The sequence below is a fragment of the Manihot esculenta genome, chromosome 1 (genome assembly GCF_001659605.2).
Source record: "Manihot esculenta cultivar AM560-2 chromosome 1, M.esculenta_v8, whole genome shotgun sequence".
In the NCBI taxonomy this organism is placed as follows: domain Eukaryota; kingdom Viridiplantae; phylum Streptophyta; class Magnoliopsida; order Malpighiales; family Euphorbiaceae; genus Manihot; species Manihot esculenta.
The window spans coordinates 38,511,548-38,533,281 of NC_035161.2; the positions used below are offsets into that span (position 1 = coordinate 38,511,548).

The following is a 21,734-nucleotide window of genomic DNA, read 5'->3' on the forward strand; positions in this document are numbered from 1 at the left end:
TAATTAAATTCCTTCTTTTTAGGTCTTAATTTGGTTGTATGTACATATGTACACGTGCACCATCAACACACCACAACTTCAATTCACATTATTATTTAAACATTTGCTTGTTTCAAACTTATTGGACCAAATATAAACTAATAGAGAAGGGGATCATATTCAAATGAAAATTACTCTTTTAGTCCTTTTCTTTATCTACGACTACTAATTCCTTCCAGCTTAATGCTAATAATGTTTTTTTCAGGTACAATGATGTGGGATTTACTATGAATCTGTATTTATTACGATATTAGTTTGAATTTGTATTTAACGAGATATAATTAGTTTGCTCTCTTTATTGAGATATGGTGGATAACATAGGCAATAATTCAGAGATAGCAAGCCAAAAGTACAATTTTGCAGGAGCTTGTAATGCTTCATGTGAGGATAGCATCATAAAAGAGCAAGACAAGCTGCTTCCAATAGCTAATGTGGGGAGAATCATGAAGCAGATTCTGCCTCCGAATGCAAAAATATCCAAGGAAGCTAAAGAAACCATGCAAGAATGTGTGTCGGAGTTCATAAGCTTCGTCACAGGCGAAGCATCCGATAAATGTCATAAAGAAAAACGAAAAACAGTAAATGGGGACGACATCTGCTGGGCTCTTGCTACTCTAGGGTTTGATGACTATGCTGAGCCACTGAAAAGGTATTTATATAAATACAGGGATCAGGAAGGAGAAAGAGGAAGCCATAGACCAAGCAACAATGAAGAAAGAGACGATTCGTTGGATTATAGAGGTGATCTGCCGATGAAATCTGCTGCCTCGTTGAATTTCCAAGTGGTTGAAAGAAGCAACACTTCTCTTTCCCGGCGATTTTGATGCTCCATCAAGGATTATATATATCTCTGGCCTTACATGAAGAGATTGATACTGTAAGTGTGAAGAATATGCAGTTTTCTGGGGGATTTTAGTTGTTTCATATCGGTGTGGGCTTAAAATTTCTCTGATTTGTCTTCTGATTTGGCTGTTGTTAGAGTAATGGTTGTGTGTATTATCTAGTTTAATCCCTATTTATAAACTTTTCACGGCTTATTGCTATGATTGTTTACAAGGATTTATTGCTAACTTGTTCTTAGTTCGATTCCCTCAATCCTTTTGATTTTGTTTCAACCTTTATTCTAATTGAATTTGAGGTTGTTTGTCGTGCTGTATAGAAAACTGTTAAGGCATGCCTCAACATGGTGAAATTCAAGTACTTACATTAGAGAGATGCTCAAAATCAACATAACATAATTTTCGATTTTTATGATCTTGTTTAATTCATTCATATGTTAGAGAGTTTTTCTGATGACAGTCTTGTCTCTGTTATAAGAAATTTACGTGTAATTAATAAATATATTTACGTAATATTTAAAAATATTTATTATTTTAATAGTAGTTAGTCAAACTTTATAAATACACCTATATATATATGTATAACATTTTGTTTTATTTTTTACAAAGAGAATGGCTACATGCATGAATCGAACTTCTGCTTTGTTCTTCAGTTACTTGCCTTCCCGTTTGTTTACTTGTTCGAACTTCTACGTAGTACAACTTCTATTACTTCTAAGGTATATCACCTTATCATTTGCTAAAGCTCGTAAGTCATACCTACTTTGAGCATGCGCTTCTGAGGAATATCAAACACCTTCTCACTTTGTCTCAAGTTTCTTTTCAAGAAATTATATGCATAATCTATCAGAATTCTCTTGCCTACATTTGCTCCTTCGCCGGCAACCACCTCATTCTCACCGATCAAGTGAACAACACCGGTACACCATGCTCTGTCGATCATGTCAATCTGGTTATCCAAATCCTCTAAATCTTCTTGCTTTGTATCTCTGTTTTCATCAATTTGTCCATTATCAGATTCTTGATCATTGGCAATCTCACCCTTATTCAGAATCGCCTGCCTTAACCAGTAATCATCTCTCACAAACTCCTTCAATTTCTCAATCAACATTCTCTCAAAGGGCTCATGGCGATAATTGCGCACATCCTTGTATCCATATCGTGCTACACAACGAAACACGTTGAGCTCCATTGGTTCTACTCTGCGGAAAAGGAATCGTTCTTCCACTGGAACCTTCCCAATGGGAAGTGATTTGATGGAGACAAAAACAAGGACTGTGTGAAGTGCAGGCACATTGGCCACATAATGCTTGAAAATGGGAGGGATGCCATGAACAAGCTCGGAGTAGAACATGGCAAGTCCTGGAAGTCTACTAAAATTGGTCTCAGCAGCAATCTCCTTCAACTTATCAGGAGAAATCTTGTTTTCAAGCTCATAATAGTACTTTCTTCGGTAAACATCATTCCAGACAAACATTATAGTCATCAGAACTGCAGCAAAGGCTAAAGGTAGATATCCTCCTTGATCAAATTTGTAAAGGACAGAACTTAAGTAAACGAGCTCCACAACGCCAATGGTTAGCACATAGGCAATTACAAGAAGGATGTTGGTTTTCCAAATCATCAGCATGATCAACACTAGAAAGGCTGATGTGAGAGTCATCACAAACACCACAGCAATCCCTGCATACGCAGCAGTTGGTTCATTGGTTTGGTTAAAGTTATAGTTGAGAAATGACTATAATTAATATGTTAAAATTGTGGCTTACCATAAGCATTGCTGATTTTGGTTGTACTCCTAAAACCAAGAGTAACTCCTACGCAAGCAATCATAAGAAGGTAATTGATTTCAGGAATATAGACTTGTCCTTCATATTTAGAGGATGTGTGCACGATTTTCACTCGAGGGAAGCATCCAAGTGAGAGGGATTGCTGGATAATGGAAAAAGTTCCAGAGATCATGGCTTGACTTGCAATGATTGAAGACAACACAGCCACCACAAACATGGGCCAGTAAAGAGGGTCTGCGTCGATTTGATCAAAGTAGTTCATAAATTGTAGAAATAAGAGAAAGCAGTGAAAATGAAGACAAAACAGAGCAATGGACTCAAACCTGGTATGGATTCATAAAAGGTATCCGAGACAAGATCATTGTGCTTTCTAAGGAAAGCAGCCTGTCCAAAGTATGCACATACAAGAGCTGGGTATGTCACAGTGCACATACTTAATTGAATTGATCGAACAGTGAAATGGCCAACGTCTGCAAACAGGGCTTCAGTTCCTGCATTTCCAAGAACAGTAAACGGTTAAAAATTATGCATCAGAGGTATATATAGTAGGAGGAGGAGGAAGAAACCTGTTATTGAAAGGACGATGCCACCAAGAGAAATCCATGCTTTATCTTTGTTCCTCGTGAAATAGTCTATGATATACTTTGGGTTTAAAGCTTTGATAACGGCAGGATCATATTTGAAGAAATTGTAAACGCCAATACCACAATTCATTGCGAACCAAACACAAATGATTGGAGCAAAACTGTAGCCCACTTTATCAGTTCCGAATCTTTGAACCATGAACAGGGAGATCAAGATTGCTACTGATATCCAAACAATCATATCTGTATTCAAACATTTCAAATAAACCCAACTCTATTAATTCAATTGTTGCCCGTGGAAATCTTGGATTTGGACATACTAGGTTATTTTTATTAAAACATTTGTTGTTAAGTAAATAAATAGATCAAATGTTCAGTGTCAATTTTCAAATTTAAGCAAAGCCAAATTAGGTTTATTGTTTTGTTGGAACCCTCGAAACAGGAAAAAGCTTAATGGGAGTACCTCAATTATTTGCAATATTCTACTTAATTTTTTTTAATTAATTGGGTTTAGGTGAAAAATTAAAATTCAAGACTTTATTAATTTTAAAATTACTCAAGTAAAACTAACCTGCTGGTTGGTTCCCTTCTATTTAATAATTAATAATCTTATGTAATAGCTCAATTGCGTCAAGCTAGCAATGTTGCAGCGGCTCCATTGACCAAGGAAGAGAGACGAAGAAAATGCTCTCAAGGAAAGTAAAATTTAATAATTTCCCAATAATTAAATCTACTGAAACAATAAAACATTATTTATTATCTGGGTTTTAAGTTTATCAAGATTCCATAATTTGCTAAAAAAATTATTTTATTTCTCCTATAATTTTTATTCATTTTATTTTTTTATATATTAATCTTTTAATTATATTTATTTTAAAAACATTATTTTAAGAGTTTTTTTAAATAAAATAAAATTATAATAATTAATTTATATATTATTATAATGTAAAAAATGATAATAATTTTAAAATAATAAAAAATAGATTAAAAAAATAAATAAAGTAATAAATTAACATATTCAAGCATAAGATTGATATGATTAAAACATTCTAAATTAAATACACTTTGGTGGATCTAAACATTTCCTTTTAATAATTATAAAAATAAATAAATAAATAATTATAAATATAAAACACAAACATCATACAATGAATGTATAAAGGAATTAGGTTAACGTACTCTCGGTCATTTTTGTAGTGGCTTGCTTGATCCCTCCCACCGCTGATAAAACTGCAACATATTATTCGTCAGTCAAAATTGGACAATACGGAGAGATGAAATTTTAAATTTTTTTTCCGAAGTTGCTAGAGATTCCAAGCAAAGAAAGACTTTAACCAGCCCACCTTTGAATAAATATTCAACAAGAGAAATTATATACTAAAAATAAGTGAATCTTAAAAAAATATATACTAAAAATTTTAGTGAATCTGATTTATTATAAAATTAAGAGATATTAAGACGATTTATATATATATATAATAAAATTTAATTTTTTTTATTTATTAAATTTTTTTTACAAAAATAAAAATTAAAAGTTAAAATTTTAAATCTCTCAGATTTACTCAGAATTAATATATTTATTTATTTATAACTAACTTTTACATTATATTCTATAATTTTCATCCAACAACATACGGGTGGACCATTTATGCTGGCAAATTGATATCATTGCTTGAGTCACCCTAAGACTTTTTTTTTTCCTTTCATCGACTTTTTTATTTATTGTGTAATTATTTATTTTAAAAAATTGTTAAAAATAACCTGAAATGCAAGGAGTAAGGACCCCATCTCCGATGACCATGGAAGTACCAAGCATGGTAGCGAAGAGCAGAAAAAACTTGGCAAATTTACTGTTTTCCAGCTTAGATTTCAGCTTTGTTGCTCTCCGCAGACGCTTGCTTGGCAACTCTAGCTGGAAATTGGAAACATCGTGGTCCTCAGCTTGTTGGCTTGGGATTAGACCCACTTTAGCATATCTGCATATCAGCGAGTACAAAGCAAATGTTCCTCCTGCAAATGTTAAACATGTTATGATCATTATTCTTATTTTCTAATTAGTTATGAAGGAAAATTGAGATCTCTAACATAAATATTAATAAACCTTTTCACGTGCTATTCTGACAATTAAGAAAAAAAAAAAAAATCAATCTTCTCCAAGCTCAGACTCATGTAGTTGAATAGAAATTAAGAAAAGCAAAACAAAATACATAAAGAAGTTACTAACCATCGCCATTATCGGTGGCACGCAAGACGATTAATACGTACTTGACGAGAGGGATAAGAGTGATGGTGTACAAAATCAAAGAGAGTACACCCAATATATCATCGTTGTGGAGAATACCATCAGTGAAGGTACTCGAGTACACGTACAGCGGTGATGTACCGATATCTCCATACACTATCCCGAGGCTCTGGAACGCCAAGTGCAAGATAACCGACCAACTCACAGCCTTCAAAGAGAGAGATTATATATATATATATATAAAGTATGAATATAAGATGTATATATATACGTCAACGGTGGGAGAGACGGCGGCAACAACGGATATTTTTAATGAGAAATGAAGAATTAAAGTGGTGCAAGTAAAATCAAGCAGACAGATATATACAGACCTTAGAGCCATGGAGTTGACGTCCAGGGAACTTGCTGGATTCGATTTCCAGAGAATCATTCCGGCGCAACTTTTGCCAGGAAAGTTTCTTTCCACTGAGGGGCTTCGAGAATTGATCTGAACTCTCTCCAGTATTGATGCTAATTTGGGCTGCTATATTACTATTTTCAGTCATTTTAGCTTCCGTTTTGGTTAGAAGATGAAGTGATCAAAATTCTAAAAGGGTAAAAGGATATGTTAATTAGGAGTCAAACTCTGGTGGTTTGGCTTCCAATGCACATATACATATACATATATATATATATATAAGGCGGTGTGGACGGGTGGGGGTTCGGGCGCATAGAGATGAGGGTTAGCCAGATATTTATGGAAGCGGAGAGGAGAAGTGTAAACTGGAAAATGAGACGAAATAGAAGAACGTCGGCTTTATGAAAATGGAAAATTGTGGTATGCGTTGACTTTTACATGTACGCAATTAAAAAATATATTATAATTTTTTTTTGAACTGGAAATTTATTATAATTTTATATATTAATTTAAAATTAAATAAAAATATATGGATGCGTATGTATAAAATTGAATTATTCGATCAACACTTAATTCAATATTCTACTCTCATTTAATCAAGCTTTAACTTCATTTTTCTTTATTACTTATAATAAAATATTATTTGAGTTTGTACGTTAACTTTCTTTTTTTTTTTTTAACAATTTATAGTTTTTATTTTCCTAAACTTTTTCTTTTTAAGGGTAATTATCAACGTCAAGTCTTGTCAAATATATAAGTACATATTTAGATAAAATTATTATACTAATGACTACGAAATTACAATAAATATTCTTAAAAAATAACTTTCCTATATCTTATTGTCTAAAAAATTAAATAATTCAATTTTTCTATTTTAAATTTCATGTCGGACATTTAAAATTCAACGGTGATCAAACTCTATTAGTTAAAATAGCTTAATATGAATAATTTTATAAATATTTTAATTAATTAATTTATATATTTTAAATAATTTTCCTATAATTTTAAAAATTTAATAAAAAAATTATTCCATAAAATTTTAGCATTATTAAAATTAGTTTTACACTTTATCGTATAAACTAATTGTAACACTACTAAAATTTAACCAAATAAATATTTTATTTGAATTTTCAAAACCATAAAAATTTACTTAATGAATGTTAAAAAATATAGAGAATAATTAGTAATCATACAAACTAAATAATAATTTTATCTTGATTTTACTGGAAACTTTTTAACATTTTACCCAAATTAGTAACTCTTAACTGTAAATATCATTCCTTTTATTTAAAATATTTTTTAGTACAGTAAATATAAATTAGTTTATATTTAAATTTATACAAAATTAATTAAAATTGTCAAATAAGTATATAATTTATAAAAAAAATCAATTTATTTTCATATAACATTAAATTGATAATTAAAATTGCACTGTCTTTAATTATTTATAAATTCTATGGTTGAGTAAAACTCCATTAAAATATTTTAATGGTTCGTGGACCCTTCTTTTTAAATCTGATGTGTCTATAATATTTTGATAAATAAATAAATAAATTAGTGTGTTCATAAATTTAGTTTGAATTTATAAACAATTTTCTTATAAACTGAATTTTTAAAGATTTTTTCTTTTGCAAAGTTCAAGAATTTTTTTTTTTTTTGAGTTATTAAGTTAAAGACAATGGCAAAGTAATAGTCATATTTTTATGACATTTGTATTAAATTAAAGACCTAATAAAAATAATTTAATTCCACAGAAACATATTATTTTTCTAAAGAAAATAAATATAAATATATAATTTTAATAAATAATTGCATTTCATCTGTAGATGAAAATCGTATGTCCTAGCTAGGAGATTTTTAATTATTGAGATTTTTAATTATTATTGATTGATATTTTGAAATTCAGAAAATAGAATTTATAAGTGTTGTGTAAACTTTTTCGGAGATAAAGGTTTCTCTCTTTTTATTCATTTTTTCTTTATCTGCTAGTGAGGTCTAACGGCCTTTCTGCTACCGTAACACCTGTTTTTATTGTGCAGGTCCGTACGTACGAAAGTATCAAACGTTCTCTCCGCGCTAGGCGATCATTTAATTCCCTCCGGCGCACCTGCAGGCTGAGCGACGAGGTGACTGGGCCTACTATTTTTCCTCATATCACGTCATTGAGTTGAGCTCGTGATTGATGGATCTAGGCTTGTGAGTGAACCAGTCAGTTCTGTGGGATTAAATCAAGGTTGAAGAAATTGGACCGATCCGATAGGAAAACTTCATGGGTTTTGGGTTAGGGCTGTCTTCACAAGTCTGCCTCCTAGCTGGATGTGTGGATCACTAATGAAAATTTTTGTTAATAAATAATGAAATTTTATTAGTAAAATATTTTATTAACAGATTAGACGGACAAAATTGATTATAAAAAAATTTATTAATAATTTATTTATCAATGGTTTTAAAATCCTTTAATATTATTAACGGATCAATAACGAATTTTTCTATTGTTATCTCTAACGGACAAAATATTCGTTAGTGATATAATTAATTTTTAACATAAATTTTATTAACGGACTGAATTATCTGTTATTAGCTATAACAAAATTTTTATTAAATAAAAATAATATTATTTTCTATTTAAAAGGACTTTTTCCGTTAAGATTATTAATGAAAATTTTGTTAGTAATCCGTTAGTAAATCATATAAAAACAACGTCATCCTTATACTTTCATATGTATTCACTATCACCCTGTATATTATTCATCATCTTTATATTTTCATATATATCCATCATTACCTTTTACAGTATTCAACTATATATATAAGAATCAAATTAATCATTATATAAAATAAAATATCTTTTATAATGTTAATTTAATATAACAGTTTTAAAATATATTTAAAACTTACAATATCTTACTCGTTTTTTTTTTCATTTTCTCTCTGTCACAGATTTATTGGCATTAGACCATTTATAACAATTGCAAAGCTCTTAACAACCCCAAGCTTTTTATGGAAATCAAGTAAACTCCATCAGCAGGAAACGTTGGAGAGAGAATAATGGAAGAGCCTAATTACTTTGCTGAAATCCAGAATCCAGGGCTTTGCAATTGATCTGTGACGTTGGTGATGGCGGTGATGATGATAGTGCAGTTGACCGGTGATGTTGGTGATGGCGTTGATGGTGGTGATGCACTTGACTGGTGATAGCGCTCGCAGTGAAGGATTGCAAACTAACAGAAATTTTAGAAATGAAAAAGAAGAAAGGAATTTCAGCTAGGAATTACATATTTTACAATTTCTAGACGCGGATGAGGAGATGAATTTATTTTGTATTTAAAATTCACAAATGAATAACTTCCGTAAGAGATAATACTAAATGCAAACCGTTTTCTTCACTGACGAATTTATTATCAACGACACTGTACATTAGTACTTAATTTGCTTACTAACGGATTTAATCTTCGTCTTACAATATTTGTTAGTGTTTTTGTTACTGTTATTAATGAATTTTTATTTGTTGGTGATTTTTGTTAGTGTTTCAATAAATTGTTGTAATAATATTACCATTAAAATTTATAATTTTTATATTAATAATTATGCGTTAAATAAAATTTAGTGTATATAAATTATGCCTCTAATAAAATTTTTCGAAAATATACGTACACATAATGTTTGAATAATTTAAAAAGAGAACAAGAAGAATAAATGAGAGAAAATATATTTATTTTAATTCATTTTCTTTATTATACTCTTTAGTATTTGGATGAGCAAAAAATGAACATGAAAATAAAACTATTTTTTATAATAAAACTATTTTTTATATTAAAAATAGAAATAGGGAAAAATAATTAAAATTACTATATTGTCATTACATTATAAGTTATTATAACATTTTTACTCAATAAGAACAAATAAAACAATTTAAATAATATATATATATATATATATATATATATATATATATATATATATATATATATATATATATATCATATTTCACATATTTTAAAAAAATTCTCTATATATATTATTATTATTATTATTATGTAAGATTTATTATTTATTTTTTTTCTAGTATTATTATTATTAATAAGTTAATTTTATATTTTTAAAAATTATTAAAATATTTTTTTTACTAATAAAATAAATTTTCTATTTTTTTGTTAAAAATAAATAAAAAATAAAAAAAATTAAAATTTAATTTCACACTGAATAAATTCTCTTATTTAATTTTTGAATATTATTATTTTTAATAATTCAATTTCTATATTTTTAAAAATTTATTAAAATATTATTTTTATTTTTATTAATAAAATAAACCTTCATTTTCATACTTCTTAAAAAATAAGAAAAAAATAAAAAAATAATTTAATTTTTTATTATATTTTTAATGATAAAAATAAATAAAATTAAATGAAAGAATTATTTTATTAAAAAAATATTTTAATAAATTTCTTAAAATTAATACATAATTTATCACTAATAGTAATATTTAAAAATTAAATATTAAAAATCTCCCATTTATTACTTCTTTTGAATTTAAAAAGAAAATAAATAATCGTTATTTTTATTTCTATCTGTTTTCCTCTTCTATTCCAAACAGACAAAAGTGAGAATTTCCCTCTATTTTCCAGTACTCGTACAGCAACCTACAAGGCTGTGATGACAGAACGGACACGTGTGCTTTCTAATTTGGTGGGCGTAGGGATATGCTAAAACACATCTAAAAGTGTACATAAATCCTGTGCACCCGAGTCTTTGGGTTGACATTTGGCACTTCAGCAGCATCAGTCATCACTTCGCCAAAAAGCGTAATAGAGAGAAAACAAGTTGTAGTCATATACAGAGAAGCCATGCAAACGGGTGACAGACTGACACTGACCCACTTTGTTTGGAAATTTTTATAGAGGAGAAAGGGAGATAAGATGAGAGGAAAATAATTATATATTTATATTTTTTATTTTTATTATTTATTTATGAATATATATGTAAATTTAAAATAAAAGCATATTTTTTTTTCTAAATTATAGAAAATATAATTTAAAAAATTATTTCCTTCTCTGTCTTTATTTTTTCTTCTCTTTTCAAATTAAAAAAAAAAAAGTAAAAATACCCCATATTTTTTTTGGTTATTTCCTTTCTTATATTTTTCACATTTCCAAATACAGTGTGAACGCTTATTTTTGCAGTTGCCAAAGAACACGGCAATTATTGAAGTTGCTCACGTGTGGACTGTCATCGTCACGTGCAGCGTGTGCATCACTTTCATCTTTTGCTTCACAAGAATGCGCTTCTCACGTATTCCAATTTGACTAACTGACTTTTGTATTTTTTTTTTTTTAAATAAGAAATTAAAAATTAAAAGAATAAAATTTAAAATTAAATTTGTGAGTGTGATTTTTGTATTTTATATATTTAATTATGGTTATAGATATTATTTGTGTTAATTTTAATTTTGATTATGTTAAATTTCATTAAAACGCGTCTACTTCTCCTATAAAAATAAATTATTAATTATTTATATAAAATTAGTTAAAATTCATGTAATAATCATATAAATATTTAATATAATGGGCAGTGAATTTATTCAATTCACATACAATAATTGACTTTGGACTTCACACAGGAAAAAAAAATTCAACGAAATCATTCTGGGTATAATAATTATATTTTTTTAAAGCTAATTATGAAGAAATTTACTATATAAATCTCATAATATATTAAACACACGTATAATAATTATATAAAATATTGAAAATTAATATCCAATCACGAGAATACACGTGTAGGTGTGTCATTTTCACAAACTAAGGATTCGATGAATCTGTGTCCCGGAGATTTACAAGAATTATACCATTTGGAAATTACACTTGCATTACAAGGTTGCCATTAACAATAAAATTTTATTATAATAAAAAACATAAGTATGTGAATTAATACTGTTATTAATTTGACAATAATAAATTTCTGAAATAAAACTAAAATCGAAATTCTAATCTTCCACGGCATGATAATTGCCAATTTCAAAGAGCAGCTAACAATCTTTGGAAAAAAAAAAAAAAAAATCAAATTCGACGGCTCATGGAAATTATACATTGGCAGAATTGGCTTCAATCTTTGAGCAGCTAGCTAGGTTTCCTACTCCAGTGAAATAACTTTTTTATGAAAAAGTAAGGTAGTAAAATATGTATTCAGCCAAATTTAATTAGTAGTTCAATAATCTAGCAGATGCTCTATAGGATTTTCATTATTTGAACAATCTCTAATAATAAGAATAATTTCAACAGATTTCACGTACCCTGCACATATCATTAACTAATACATTTTCCTTCCCTTTCTCTCTATCAAACAGGCTTAAAGAAATGAGATTGTGTTGTAAGCAAATGGTGATCTTTACCAGATGAGAAGCAAAAGTTATCTAACAATATCTGTATTTACTAATAATTAGCTCAAGTTCTCAACAATTTTTAATTTGATACTTATTTCTGCTTGATTCACTTTCCATTGCCCTATTTTATACACCGATTACTAGAAAAAAAGAGGGAATTTCATTAAATTTCATACCTCCAGTCCAGAATGCAGATTTACTTAGAAAAATTGATGCATTTACTGAAGGAACTGTTGTAACAAAATTATCCATGCAGTATCTTGGCAGTTCTCTCTTAGATACAACAGCTTATCCTTAAATATGCAAAACTTACTGTCCCAAGAATCCAGCTAAGAATCCATTAAATTCTGAGATTTCTCGGAAGCTTGTCAAATATTGGGTTTTCTATTATTTCTTTGGCAGAAGGCCTCTGAACTGGGTCTGGATCTAGCATGACCTGATCAAATTACCAAGTCATCGGATTAACATCATGAAGCGAGTAGCTGTCACCAAACATGCTGCTTAACACGTCTAAAAAAATTCAACTTCCACGGTAACAAATAAGTCACAAGCATTATGAAAAAAGAAAATATGCATGCTACCTTGAGTAAGTTCTGAAATTGCAATGAATGGCCAGGAAGAAGTGGCAGTTTTCCCTCCCTAAGGTTAAGAAATTGAGATCCTGATTGGCGCAAAGGTGATCCTCTAATAAGCTCATAAATAGCAGCTCCTAAGGAAAAGATATCAACTTTGTCGAGATGATTGTAATTCACATTCAGGATTCCTTGAGGCATATAACGTGCATCACCCTCTTCAATTGGCAAGCTCTGATTTAGGAGCGTTGCACATCCAAAGTCACCAAGTTTATAAACACCATTCTTGACATAAATATTATCAGGTTTTACATCTAAGTGAGCAATTCCTTTTTCATGTATAAACTGCAATGCCTTAGCAATCTGTCAAAAGTCCAACATCAAAACGCATCTAATTAGATAAATTGGAAATTGCCAAAAGCATTTTCAGATCATTTTGAACAATACAAAAACTTTATTTATTTTCTTTCTCATGTAAAAAAATTAACTTCTGCTCATAGTAACAATGTGGACCTCCTTCATAGTTCGATCAAACATGCAGAAGACTACATTAATAACAGTGAAGGCAATGAAATATAACGAAAACAGTATCATGCATTTCTGATTCTCCCTCCCCTTTTCTTCTTGTAGAGTTCTTTGTCTAATAACCATAGTATCATATAACAAAAACAACTAAACCTTAATTCCAAACTAGTTATTGTCAATTATTTTTTGCCATTCAGTTTTATTTGAGATTATTCCATATCAATATTCAAAAATAAAATATCTACAATTCTGAATTCCACTTAAAATTGAATAAAAATAATTTGCTCATGATACAAGGTATTCAAGATGCCTAAAAAACCTAGAAATCTTGCATGTAAACATGAGAAGTTGGGCCTCTTGCAACCGCTTCAGAAATTACATAGGAAGGCGAGGAGATTGATCAAGAACTAAAGATCATCTTTTTCTGTTTTTAATGTATCAAATTGCATCAAAACGAGAAGAATAAGTTCCATTGAGTTTAGAAATATTTTTCATAAGAAAATGACTTCGTGCTCCTATACACGTTCTCCACATGAAAATCCAATATTCCATTATTATGCATTTAAATGTTACAAAAACTGCTAACCTGATGCAAGACTTCTAACACTTCGTCCTCTGTGAATGATTTGGAAGATTTGTGAATGGATAGGCTGCAATCACAGAGTTCCATCTGAATGTATATTTGCTCATTTTCAAACCACGACGAATAATATTCAACAATGTTTTCATGATGTCCTACAAAGATAAAGAGAAAAATCATAAAACACAAAGAAAAGTAATTTTGGTGTCAAATATACGAAGCAGAATATGCACAAATCATATAATAGTTACATACAAACCTAAAGCTGCCAAAGCTTGAACTTCCATCAAAGCTTTCCTCCTGAAAAATGCAAACAGGATGCCTAAGCTAGTTGATTGAACAAATGATGGACATATCTTTAAAAAAAAAGTATTTACCTCTCTGAATCCTGATGTAACTGCCTTGTGCTGTGTTTCACAGCATACATGCAACCATCAATTCTCTTCAAAACTTTGAACGCACAGCTGAAGCTTCCACTGTCAATTTGCTAGAAAGGAAATCAAAAATACAATAATTAATGCAAGAACCAAAAGGTGTTGATTCTGAAAGAGTTGAGAATCCTTGCTTCCTGGTTGGATACCTGCATCTCATGAAAATCAGAGTGATAGCGTGAAAGGCCACCTCCACGAACAATTGCAGAGAAAAAACCTGTAGTTTGTAGCATTGATTGATTAAAATCCCTGCAACCTTTCAATGGTGCAACAACTTTTCCACTGAAAGAAAGAAGAATAAAGGAAAACAAAAGTTACAATACTCTTGCACGCAGAACTTGCACTTATGATCGAGGACTGCACCTGCACATTTTGATCGTTTATTGCCAAATGGATCTATATCCACATCTGAAGCATGCATTAGAAATGGGTTCTTAATGCAAGGAAGGGGCATAACCCGACAGCGCAAGGCAACAGCAGATTGTGATACATAATTTTTCTGAGTTCCAGGTACTGTTGTTTTCTCAATTTTCAGTTCATCCGAACAAAACGCATCTCTAGCTATCTCCAAATTTTCTATATTCTCAGACAAGGCAGGGGTAAGAGTATTGACTGAGATAACATCTGGCAGCAGATTGGATTTTCAAATAAGACAGAAGAAGAGGAGATGATTAGTACCTGATAACTACGTGAAGAAAACTCAGTAAAGTTTGACATATATTTACGAGTCAAAACTCACAAAGTTTGCCATATAATGCACAGATGAAAATAGCGTGCTTACAATTTTGAAATCTGAAAAGCATTTACATGCTAATCAAGACCATGATTAAATCTCAAGCTCAAAGGAGCAACTTATATCTCACCTTGTCGAAGTTTCTTGGTTTTAATAGTGTTTAGCTTCTCTGGTGATTCGGGGCATAATACGTTTTCCTGCAACAACCAAAGTGGAGAAATTCAATTTTTGAGATATTAGCATATGTCAAATGATGCATAATTTTCAATCCTTCAGTACAATAACCTTATTGCAATCGAAGCTGTTAAGCAAAATTTGATCCACTGGTGTTATATAATCTGGAGTGCTGCATCCATAATGAAGAGGGGAAAAGGCAAATTAGAATATTGTTACGAGATTATAAATTCAAATGTCCACATATCACTGACATCTTATTGGAATAATAAGATTACCCACAAGAACAAAGTGAGGTACTTTCCTCACAAGCAGTCTAATTTTTAAGTTTAAGCATATGCAAGCATGTCGATGAATCATACAGCAGTCTTGGGCCGCAAATGGGTTACATCTGATGTCAAAAACCATCAGAAGTAGCATCATAAAACAAAATCAGGTTTGCATTTGAGTAGCTCTAAACATAATCTCGACTTTACAATTGATTCGGGAATTTGGTGTACGAGGGAATCATACATTGCCATTGTACAATCATGAACATACAATAAGGTTCCTCAACTTCGGAAGCGAAATTAACCAATCCTACAAAATGTGTAAAGCGACACTGATTCCTTATCAGAAAACTGGATAAAAACATAGAAATTTTAAATCTGGTATAAAATGAAGAAAGACAAACCAGAAGAGATCCTGACTTAGAATGAAATCTTTCTCATCGATATCGATGTTGCCAATACTGGGGTTTTCCTTCAAGTAATGGAGCTGTGGATCGGACGCTTCGGAGTCTAGAAGGTTCTGAAGGAGAGAAGAGGAATTAGACACCGCTGTGGTGGAAGAAGACGATTGCTGGAACTGGAACGGAAGCACGGAGACTTCTCCTAGCTGAACCTGCAAGTGCTTTGCTAAAGTGCCCTTCATTTTACTGCTCTTCCTCCTCTTCCCATTGCTTCCCTTCAGGACTTTCCTCTTCATACCACTGCCGGCGAGCGCCACAGTCACTGTTTCTCTACTTTTTGTTAATTATATTTAAAGCTCGCCGCCTTCTTCTCCGAATATAGAAAGCAGGTTTTTGTTTTCTTTTCCCCTTTTTCCTCAATTCAAAATTACGCGGGTTCGCAGTCTTCTTTGGCAAGACTCGGAGCAAACAAGGACTACAGTAAGCCCTACTCTAACATCGAATCCTTTCCGTCTAATACTCGACTTGATTGATTTAGCCAATCACTATCATGGTCAAATCGATGATATGATTGGCTACTCTGTATCGCGTATTATTTAAGTTTTTCTTCAACTCCTCAGTCCTAATGCCAGGTAGACTGTTCTGTAGTAATGCGCGCTTTTCTAGTATCTTCATCGTTGAGCCCAACAATTGTAGAAGGCATTGAGGCCCAGAAAGGCAATCGGGTTTGTCTAGTGCATTTATCGGTTTCGGGTTTCTAGCCGGCGGGCTGTCGAAAGTTACAGTGATAATCGCTCATACCAAATGTGGCGGCAAAATGTTTTTCCGGTGAAAATCTCCTTCCGAACCTAACTTCTCACTTTATTTCCTTTTTGGGAATACTACATGCTAATTGTTTATCTGTTTCAGGGGAACTCGGATTCTGATCAGAGCATTTCTGGTAATTTTAGCTTTATCGAATGAATCGGTGTTATGTTAGGTTTTTTTTTTTAAGCGATTTTTGGCTTCTGTAATAACATGACAGATGAGGAGGAATTAAATGGCCATATGACAGATAATTGCTTTTCTTTGAATACGAATGCAGAGAAAGAGGCAAGTGCTTAGCTTTCTATTTCTCTGTCCGATTTTGCAATTTTGATCCTAACCACAGCATTTCCAGTTAAGCAATGCATATAATTAAATCTTCAATTTGGTTTCGCGGAAGTTTGAGTTCTTTTGATAAGCTTGAACTAGATTTTGTGCACATCGGCACTAGTTTTAATTTTTGTTTTCCAACAGAGCTATTAAGTTTTCTTCTTGATATTTATTTGTACTCTGACTATGGTTTTGTACATCTGCAGCAAGGATTGCTGCTTCAATCACGACTGGAGATACTTAGAGGTATCAAGTTAAATTTGGTATATTTGTGATCTAGTTTATTGATTCCATTATGCAATTTTTTAATATTTTGTTAGTTAATTTTTTTATTTTCTTGCCCCCTTTTCAATCTGAAGACATCTAGGGGGTGTATGCTTTCATCATATTGTTGATAAAATTAGTCAGTTACAAGTTGCATTAAACATGAAACTAAGCAAGTGCCTTCTCTAAATCTGAATTCAAGTTATTTTCCTTATTGTTTGGTACCAAACATCAGAAAGACTTCTAACAAATATTTATTTTCACAGGAATGAACGATGGAAGTATGGAAAAGGAAGCTGGAAATTTAACACATGAGGCATGTGCAGTTACGGTTCAGTTATAGTAATAATCTTCTCACGTCAAATTTTAATGAATAATGTTAGATGATGCTGTGATCAGGACCAAACAAGCTTCTTTGCTGGAGACAAGGTTAAAATGCTTGATTTCCCCAAAAACGGTGGCTTAACCTTTTCCCAAAGGAAGGAATCTAAGCACCATCCGGATGAGGAAATCATCTCTGATGATGAGGTATACGATTATCTAGAAATCATTTCAGTATTAGGGCTCTATTGGTTTAAGAGAAAATAACTTATTCCAGGGATTTTTTAACAAAATTACTTATTATTCTTTTTCCTGAGCACACCAAATGCCTGAACAATTAAATTATCCTTGGAAAATATTTTCCATAAAACAAATGGAGCCTAATTAATTATGCTTCTTTTACAGCTATATGATGTGTGTTTAAACAGGATGATTATGTACTTGCAAATTCAATTACACGTGGTGATAGGAAGCTCAACAAAGATAGTAATCTCCATGGTTTTAGAAGGGAAAAGCAAGATGAGGCCCGCACATGGTCCATGATAAGTAAAGAAGCTAAGGCATTAAACCATTTGAATAAACAGTCTTTGTCTTCCTTTTCTGCCTTCTCCAGAGGGAACAAATCTTGTAAAGGTAGTTTTCTGAGTTGATAACTGCTGCTTATCGTTGATCTTTGCTTTTTCACTGTTTATATGCTTTTGTTAAGTATGTATCATTTGCATCAATGCATGAAGCATAAGTTGTCTTAGCTTTTTATTTATCATATGAAAAACAAAAGTTTGTCTTTATCTTTTTTATAAATCAATGAAAAACATAAGTTTCTGACTTCATATGTTATTTGAGTTGTGAGACAGCCATGAACCTGGGTAGACATAGTTTGGTAAAGAATATAACTGGGAAATGAACCAAAGTAAGACATTCCGGTTACATTACACCTAATGAGCTGACTCTGGTTTCTTTCACATGGAAACTTAATAACTTATCAGAAAATAGCCAAGGTCATAATTCAAACCCAACTAATTCAGATTGTGTAACATTCAGTTGCTAAGATAGATAATTACAAACTTGCTTGTATACCAGATATATGTTTTATATATGGGTAGAAATTAAATCTGCTGGTTGTTTGACCTTAATCGATTTGGTAAAAGCTTTGTTATTTGAGTTGATTTTCTTGTAGTTTGGATGAGTATCTTCATGGGTTGCAGGTGTTAGAGACAAAGTTAAGCCAAAATTCTCTCTGCATATAAAGTCACATAAAGTTGGTCTCTCTCGTCCTTTGACTTCTAAGGATGAAGATGTGATGTCATCCAAGGTTCTTGATGAACCTGAACAACTGGAACCAATTGAGGATGAAGCCGTAGAAAAGTCAAACCTTGAGTTTCTTGAAGATTTTCATGGTCAAACTGAAGTGCCATTAATAATTGCACCTGCTGATGAAGCTCTTGGGAATGGAATTGTTGAGCATTCAATGACTGAGCTATTAGATGGGCTTCAGGATAGGAATGTTCAGCTAAGAGGAAATCCTAAAATGGTTTGCTTTCTCTGATTAGCAATAAGTTACTCCTCAACAAACCTTATACGCCCAGTTTGATTCTGTGTTTACTGCAGTTTAGAAGAACAAGAGGAAAAAAAAGGGCACAGTTAATGGGGAAGAAAAATATATCACTATTGGGTGACAGAAACATTGATGATGAAGAAAAACCTGAGCAAGTAATTACTGGATCATCAAGTGATGATGAGGTATTCCTTGGCTTGAATTGCTTTCTAATTGTTTGTTCTAGACTGTCTACTGCTTGTTCAGTTTCTATCTTTCAGGCCAATTATGCAAACCTAAATCTTGCAAACCCAGAGATGAAGGGGCAGAGTGTGGCAGATCGGTTTCAGGAAGCATTAGCTGCTACCTCTTTGAGCAATGACGGGGCCCTTGTCACAGCTGCCAAACTGTCAGGGTAAGTGATGGAAATACATTTATCCTATTACAAGGCAAACTTTTGGTGACCAAAATTTGAAGTGTGACTAAATATTGAGTGAAACAGAACTTTTTGCTTCCTCAATTTTGCAGTATTGGATTGTTTGGGAAGTTGCAGCAGGTCATGCAGAGTGAAAAGGAAAGAGATACGGATTTTCTGAAAAAAATACAGATGGGAGCTAGCCCCAATGGTAAAGCCTTCTGGTTATGTATTACTTTTTGTACTTAATGCATCTCCTCCAATTGACATGCATATATTTACAATCATAACCAATAGATTTTTTGCATCTGGATTTCTTAACCCAGTACTTAGCTTTAGAAAATGTTGGATGCAGATAAATCACGTTGTAATGTTGTAAAGATCCTTTCAATATACTTGGAAGCAAAGCTGTCAGTTTGTCGCTGCTTGTTTGGCAGCAATATAGAGGTTGTGCTCTAAACTCGGGACAAGTCATATATGGAATATTTTAGCATTGGACTGACTATTATAGGATTCATTATCAAGTCATGCTCTGTTTTGGAGGCTCTGGCTAGTAGGAAACACTGGCTTTTCCTTTCTTTCACTCGCTTTGTTGATTGGACTAGCTATTGGAGGGACATAAGTGCCTATTTGTCAGCACTTTACTGTTTCCACACATTTAAAGTACTTTCCATTTAGGAAGACATGCTTGATGTTTTTTGTTCACAATTGTGAAGGATTGGAGTTCCACTTGTGGTCTTGTACAAAGGGGAAGGAAAGAGGGTGTACACGTGCACCCCCTCCCTAAAATGTTCTACTAACATCAATTCCCGCTATAATGCCTCTGCTTGGTGATAACAAGCCTATGCTATGGATTATATTAGGAGCTCTGTGTGCTTGTCAATAAAACTTGTGGTTACTGTTGCTTTCCCTGGATGAAAATTAGATGAATGTGCTAGCATTTGCTTGTCATTTTATGTTTCTCCAACTTATTAAAAGTGTATGTCTGCAGGGCTCCCAAAAGTTGGTGGATAAAGAAAGGGAAGGAACAGTTATATTTAGTCCAAGAATTTGTGGTGATGTTGACCTCGAGGTTGGGAGCTTGATTTGTATTCATCCTCCATGGTATGCACATAGATAGATACACACCTTCTTTCAAATCTAATTAGAGAACCATTAATTACATGGAGCTTTGCTTCTTTGTTTTTCCTTGTGATAAAAGTATGAACAACATGTTGTTCCTTCAAAGATAAGTATTTAATGCAATTCCTCGGCACGGTAGCGGAATTATTGAAATGGCAACCAAATCAATTGAAATTATATGATTTTTACAATTTTATTTTATTTATATTTTTATTTGTTGCTATTCAGTTAAAATCATTTATATTACTTAACCAATGAAGATTGATAGTGGGCTTGTGTGAACAGGAAGGAGGTTCAAGCGATGGGAAATGACAATAGCGTTATCCTATCTACATATTTTTCCAAAGTCTGGAAGGAAAGCAATAATTAAAAATTAGTGATAAAATCACCTGTTGTCTCAAACCTCATTATCTAACCAGTGATGAGAGACATGGTGTTGTTAATCAATTTTTCTGATCCTCGATCTTGTTTAAAAAAGATGTTTTATATGCTCCTCTTTGTCTCTATGTGTCATCTTACAAAGTATTTTGAAGGTCCAGCTGATAACTAATTACTAATGGTAATGGTAGTTGATTTATGTTAAAAGTTTGAAAATTTTTTATATAGCAATTGTTGTTATGGAAAAAATTATTCCTAAAGATATATATCATATAATTTGTTTTGCTATTATAACAAATATATAAATTTTTTAAATCATATATTATTTTATTATTAACATTGATAAATAAAAATTAAAGAATATAAAAAATAATAGTGCACTTGTATATATATAGAAGGATTAAGCGTTCTTTTTATTTTGAAACAGTAGCAGTTGATGATAAACAATTTTATCAAATTAGCTACAGTTGATTGATGGTTTTACTAGTCAAGTATGGAGTAGCTGTTTAGTATGAAATTTTTTAATAGTTGCACTAAATTTTTAATTCAAATACTCTTATTGAGTCGGATATGGGTTACTTGTGCATTGTTTTAAATCGTACTTTTAAATA

The 21,734-nt window shown here is 31.5% G+C and overlaps 4 protein-coding genes across 11 annotated transcripts; 2 read left to right on the plus strand and 2 right to left on the minus strand.

The window, feature by feature from the left end:
• The first annotated feature begins 137 nt into the window (after window positions 1-137).
• LOC110623525 (nuclear transcription factor Y subunit B-4) lies at window positions 138-1,109 on the plus strand. The gene has a single exon (XM_021768511.2). The coding sequence runs from the start codon at window positions 345-347 to the stop codon at window positions 861-863; it is 519 nt and encodes a 172-aa protein (XP_021624203.1). The 5' UTR covers window positions 138-344; the 3' UTR covers window positions 864-1,109.
• Window positions 1,110-1,382: 273 nt separating this feature from the next.
• LOC110617258 (potassium transporter 5) lies at window positions 1,383-6,209 on the minus strand. Its single transcript, XM_021759936.2, has 8 exons — window positions 5,866-6,209; window positions 5,477-5,702; window positions 5,014-5,262; window positions 4,432-4,482; window positions 3,235-3,495; window positions 2,992-3,159; window positions 2,648-2,902; window positions 1,383-2,561 (listed from the first exon to the last, which is right to left on the minus strand). Exons 1-8 carry the CDS (start codon window positions 6,037-6,039, stop codon window positions 1,618-1,620), a joined length of 2,328 nt encoding a protein of 775 aa, XP_021615628.1. The 5' UTR covers window positions 6,040-6,209; the 3' UTR covers window positions 1,383-1,617.
• Window positions 6,210-12,407: 6,198 nt separating this feature from the next.
• Window positions 12,408-16,251, minus strand: LOC110612392 (wee1-like protein kinase). 3 transcript variants are annotated; one of them, XM_043961590.1, is made up of 11 exons: window positions 15,975-16,097; window positions 15,799-15,864; window positions 15,397-15,457; window positions 15,242-15,308; window positions 14,742-15,002; window positions 14,528-14,595; window positions 14,325-14,434; window positions 14,207-14,247; window positions 13,954-14,102; window positions 12,852-13,205; window positions 12,408-12,706 (listed from the first exon to the last, which is right to left on the minus strand). In XM_043961590.1, exons 2-11 carry the CDS (start codon window positions 15,804-15,806, stop codon window positions 12,611-12,613), a joined length of 1,215 nt encoding a protein of 404 aa, XP_043817525.1. In that variant the 5' UTR covers window positions 15,807-15,864; window positions 15,975-16,097; the 3' UTR covers window positions 12,408-12,610. The 3 variants fall into 3 exon arrangements, with proteins under 3 accessions (XP_043817525.1, XP_043817524.1, XP_021608860.1); XM_043961589.1 differs by having other exon boundaries at window positions 15,959-16,093; XM_021753168.2 differs by lacking the exon at window positions 15,799-15,864 and having other exon boundaries at window positions 15,959-16,251.
• A 392-nt stretch (window positions 16,252-16,643) lies between these two features.
• On the plus strand, window positions 16,644-21,238 carry LOC110612347. Of its 6 annotated transcripts, XM_021753147.2 has the most exons (14): window positions 16,644-16,783; window positions 16,865-16,895; window positions 16,980-17,047; window positions 17,296-17,335; window positions 17,620-17,669; window positions 17,753-17,881; window positions 18,103-18,307; window positions 18,880-19,205; window positions 19,283-19,414; window positions 19,490-19,623; window positions 19,737-19,834; window positions 19,979-20,070; window positions 20,615-20,727; window positions 21,031-21,238. In XM_021753147.2, exons 1-14 carry the CDS (start codon window positions 16,760-16,762, stop codon window positions 21,113-21,115), a joined length of 1,527 nt encoding a protein of 508 aa, XP_021608839.1. In that variant the 5' UTR covers window positions 16,644-16,759; the 3' UTR covers window positions 21,116-21,238. The 6 variants fall into 6 exon arrangements, with proteins under 6 accessions (XP_021608839.1, XP_021608816.1, XP_021608833.1 ...); XM_021753124.2 differs by having other exon boundaries at window positions 19,283-19,623; XM_021753141.2 differs by having other exon boundaries at window positions 17,040-17,047; window positions 19,283-19,623.
• Window positions 21,239-21,734: the final 496 nt, after the last annotated feature.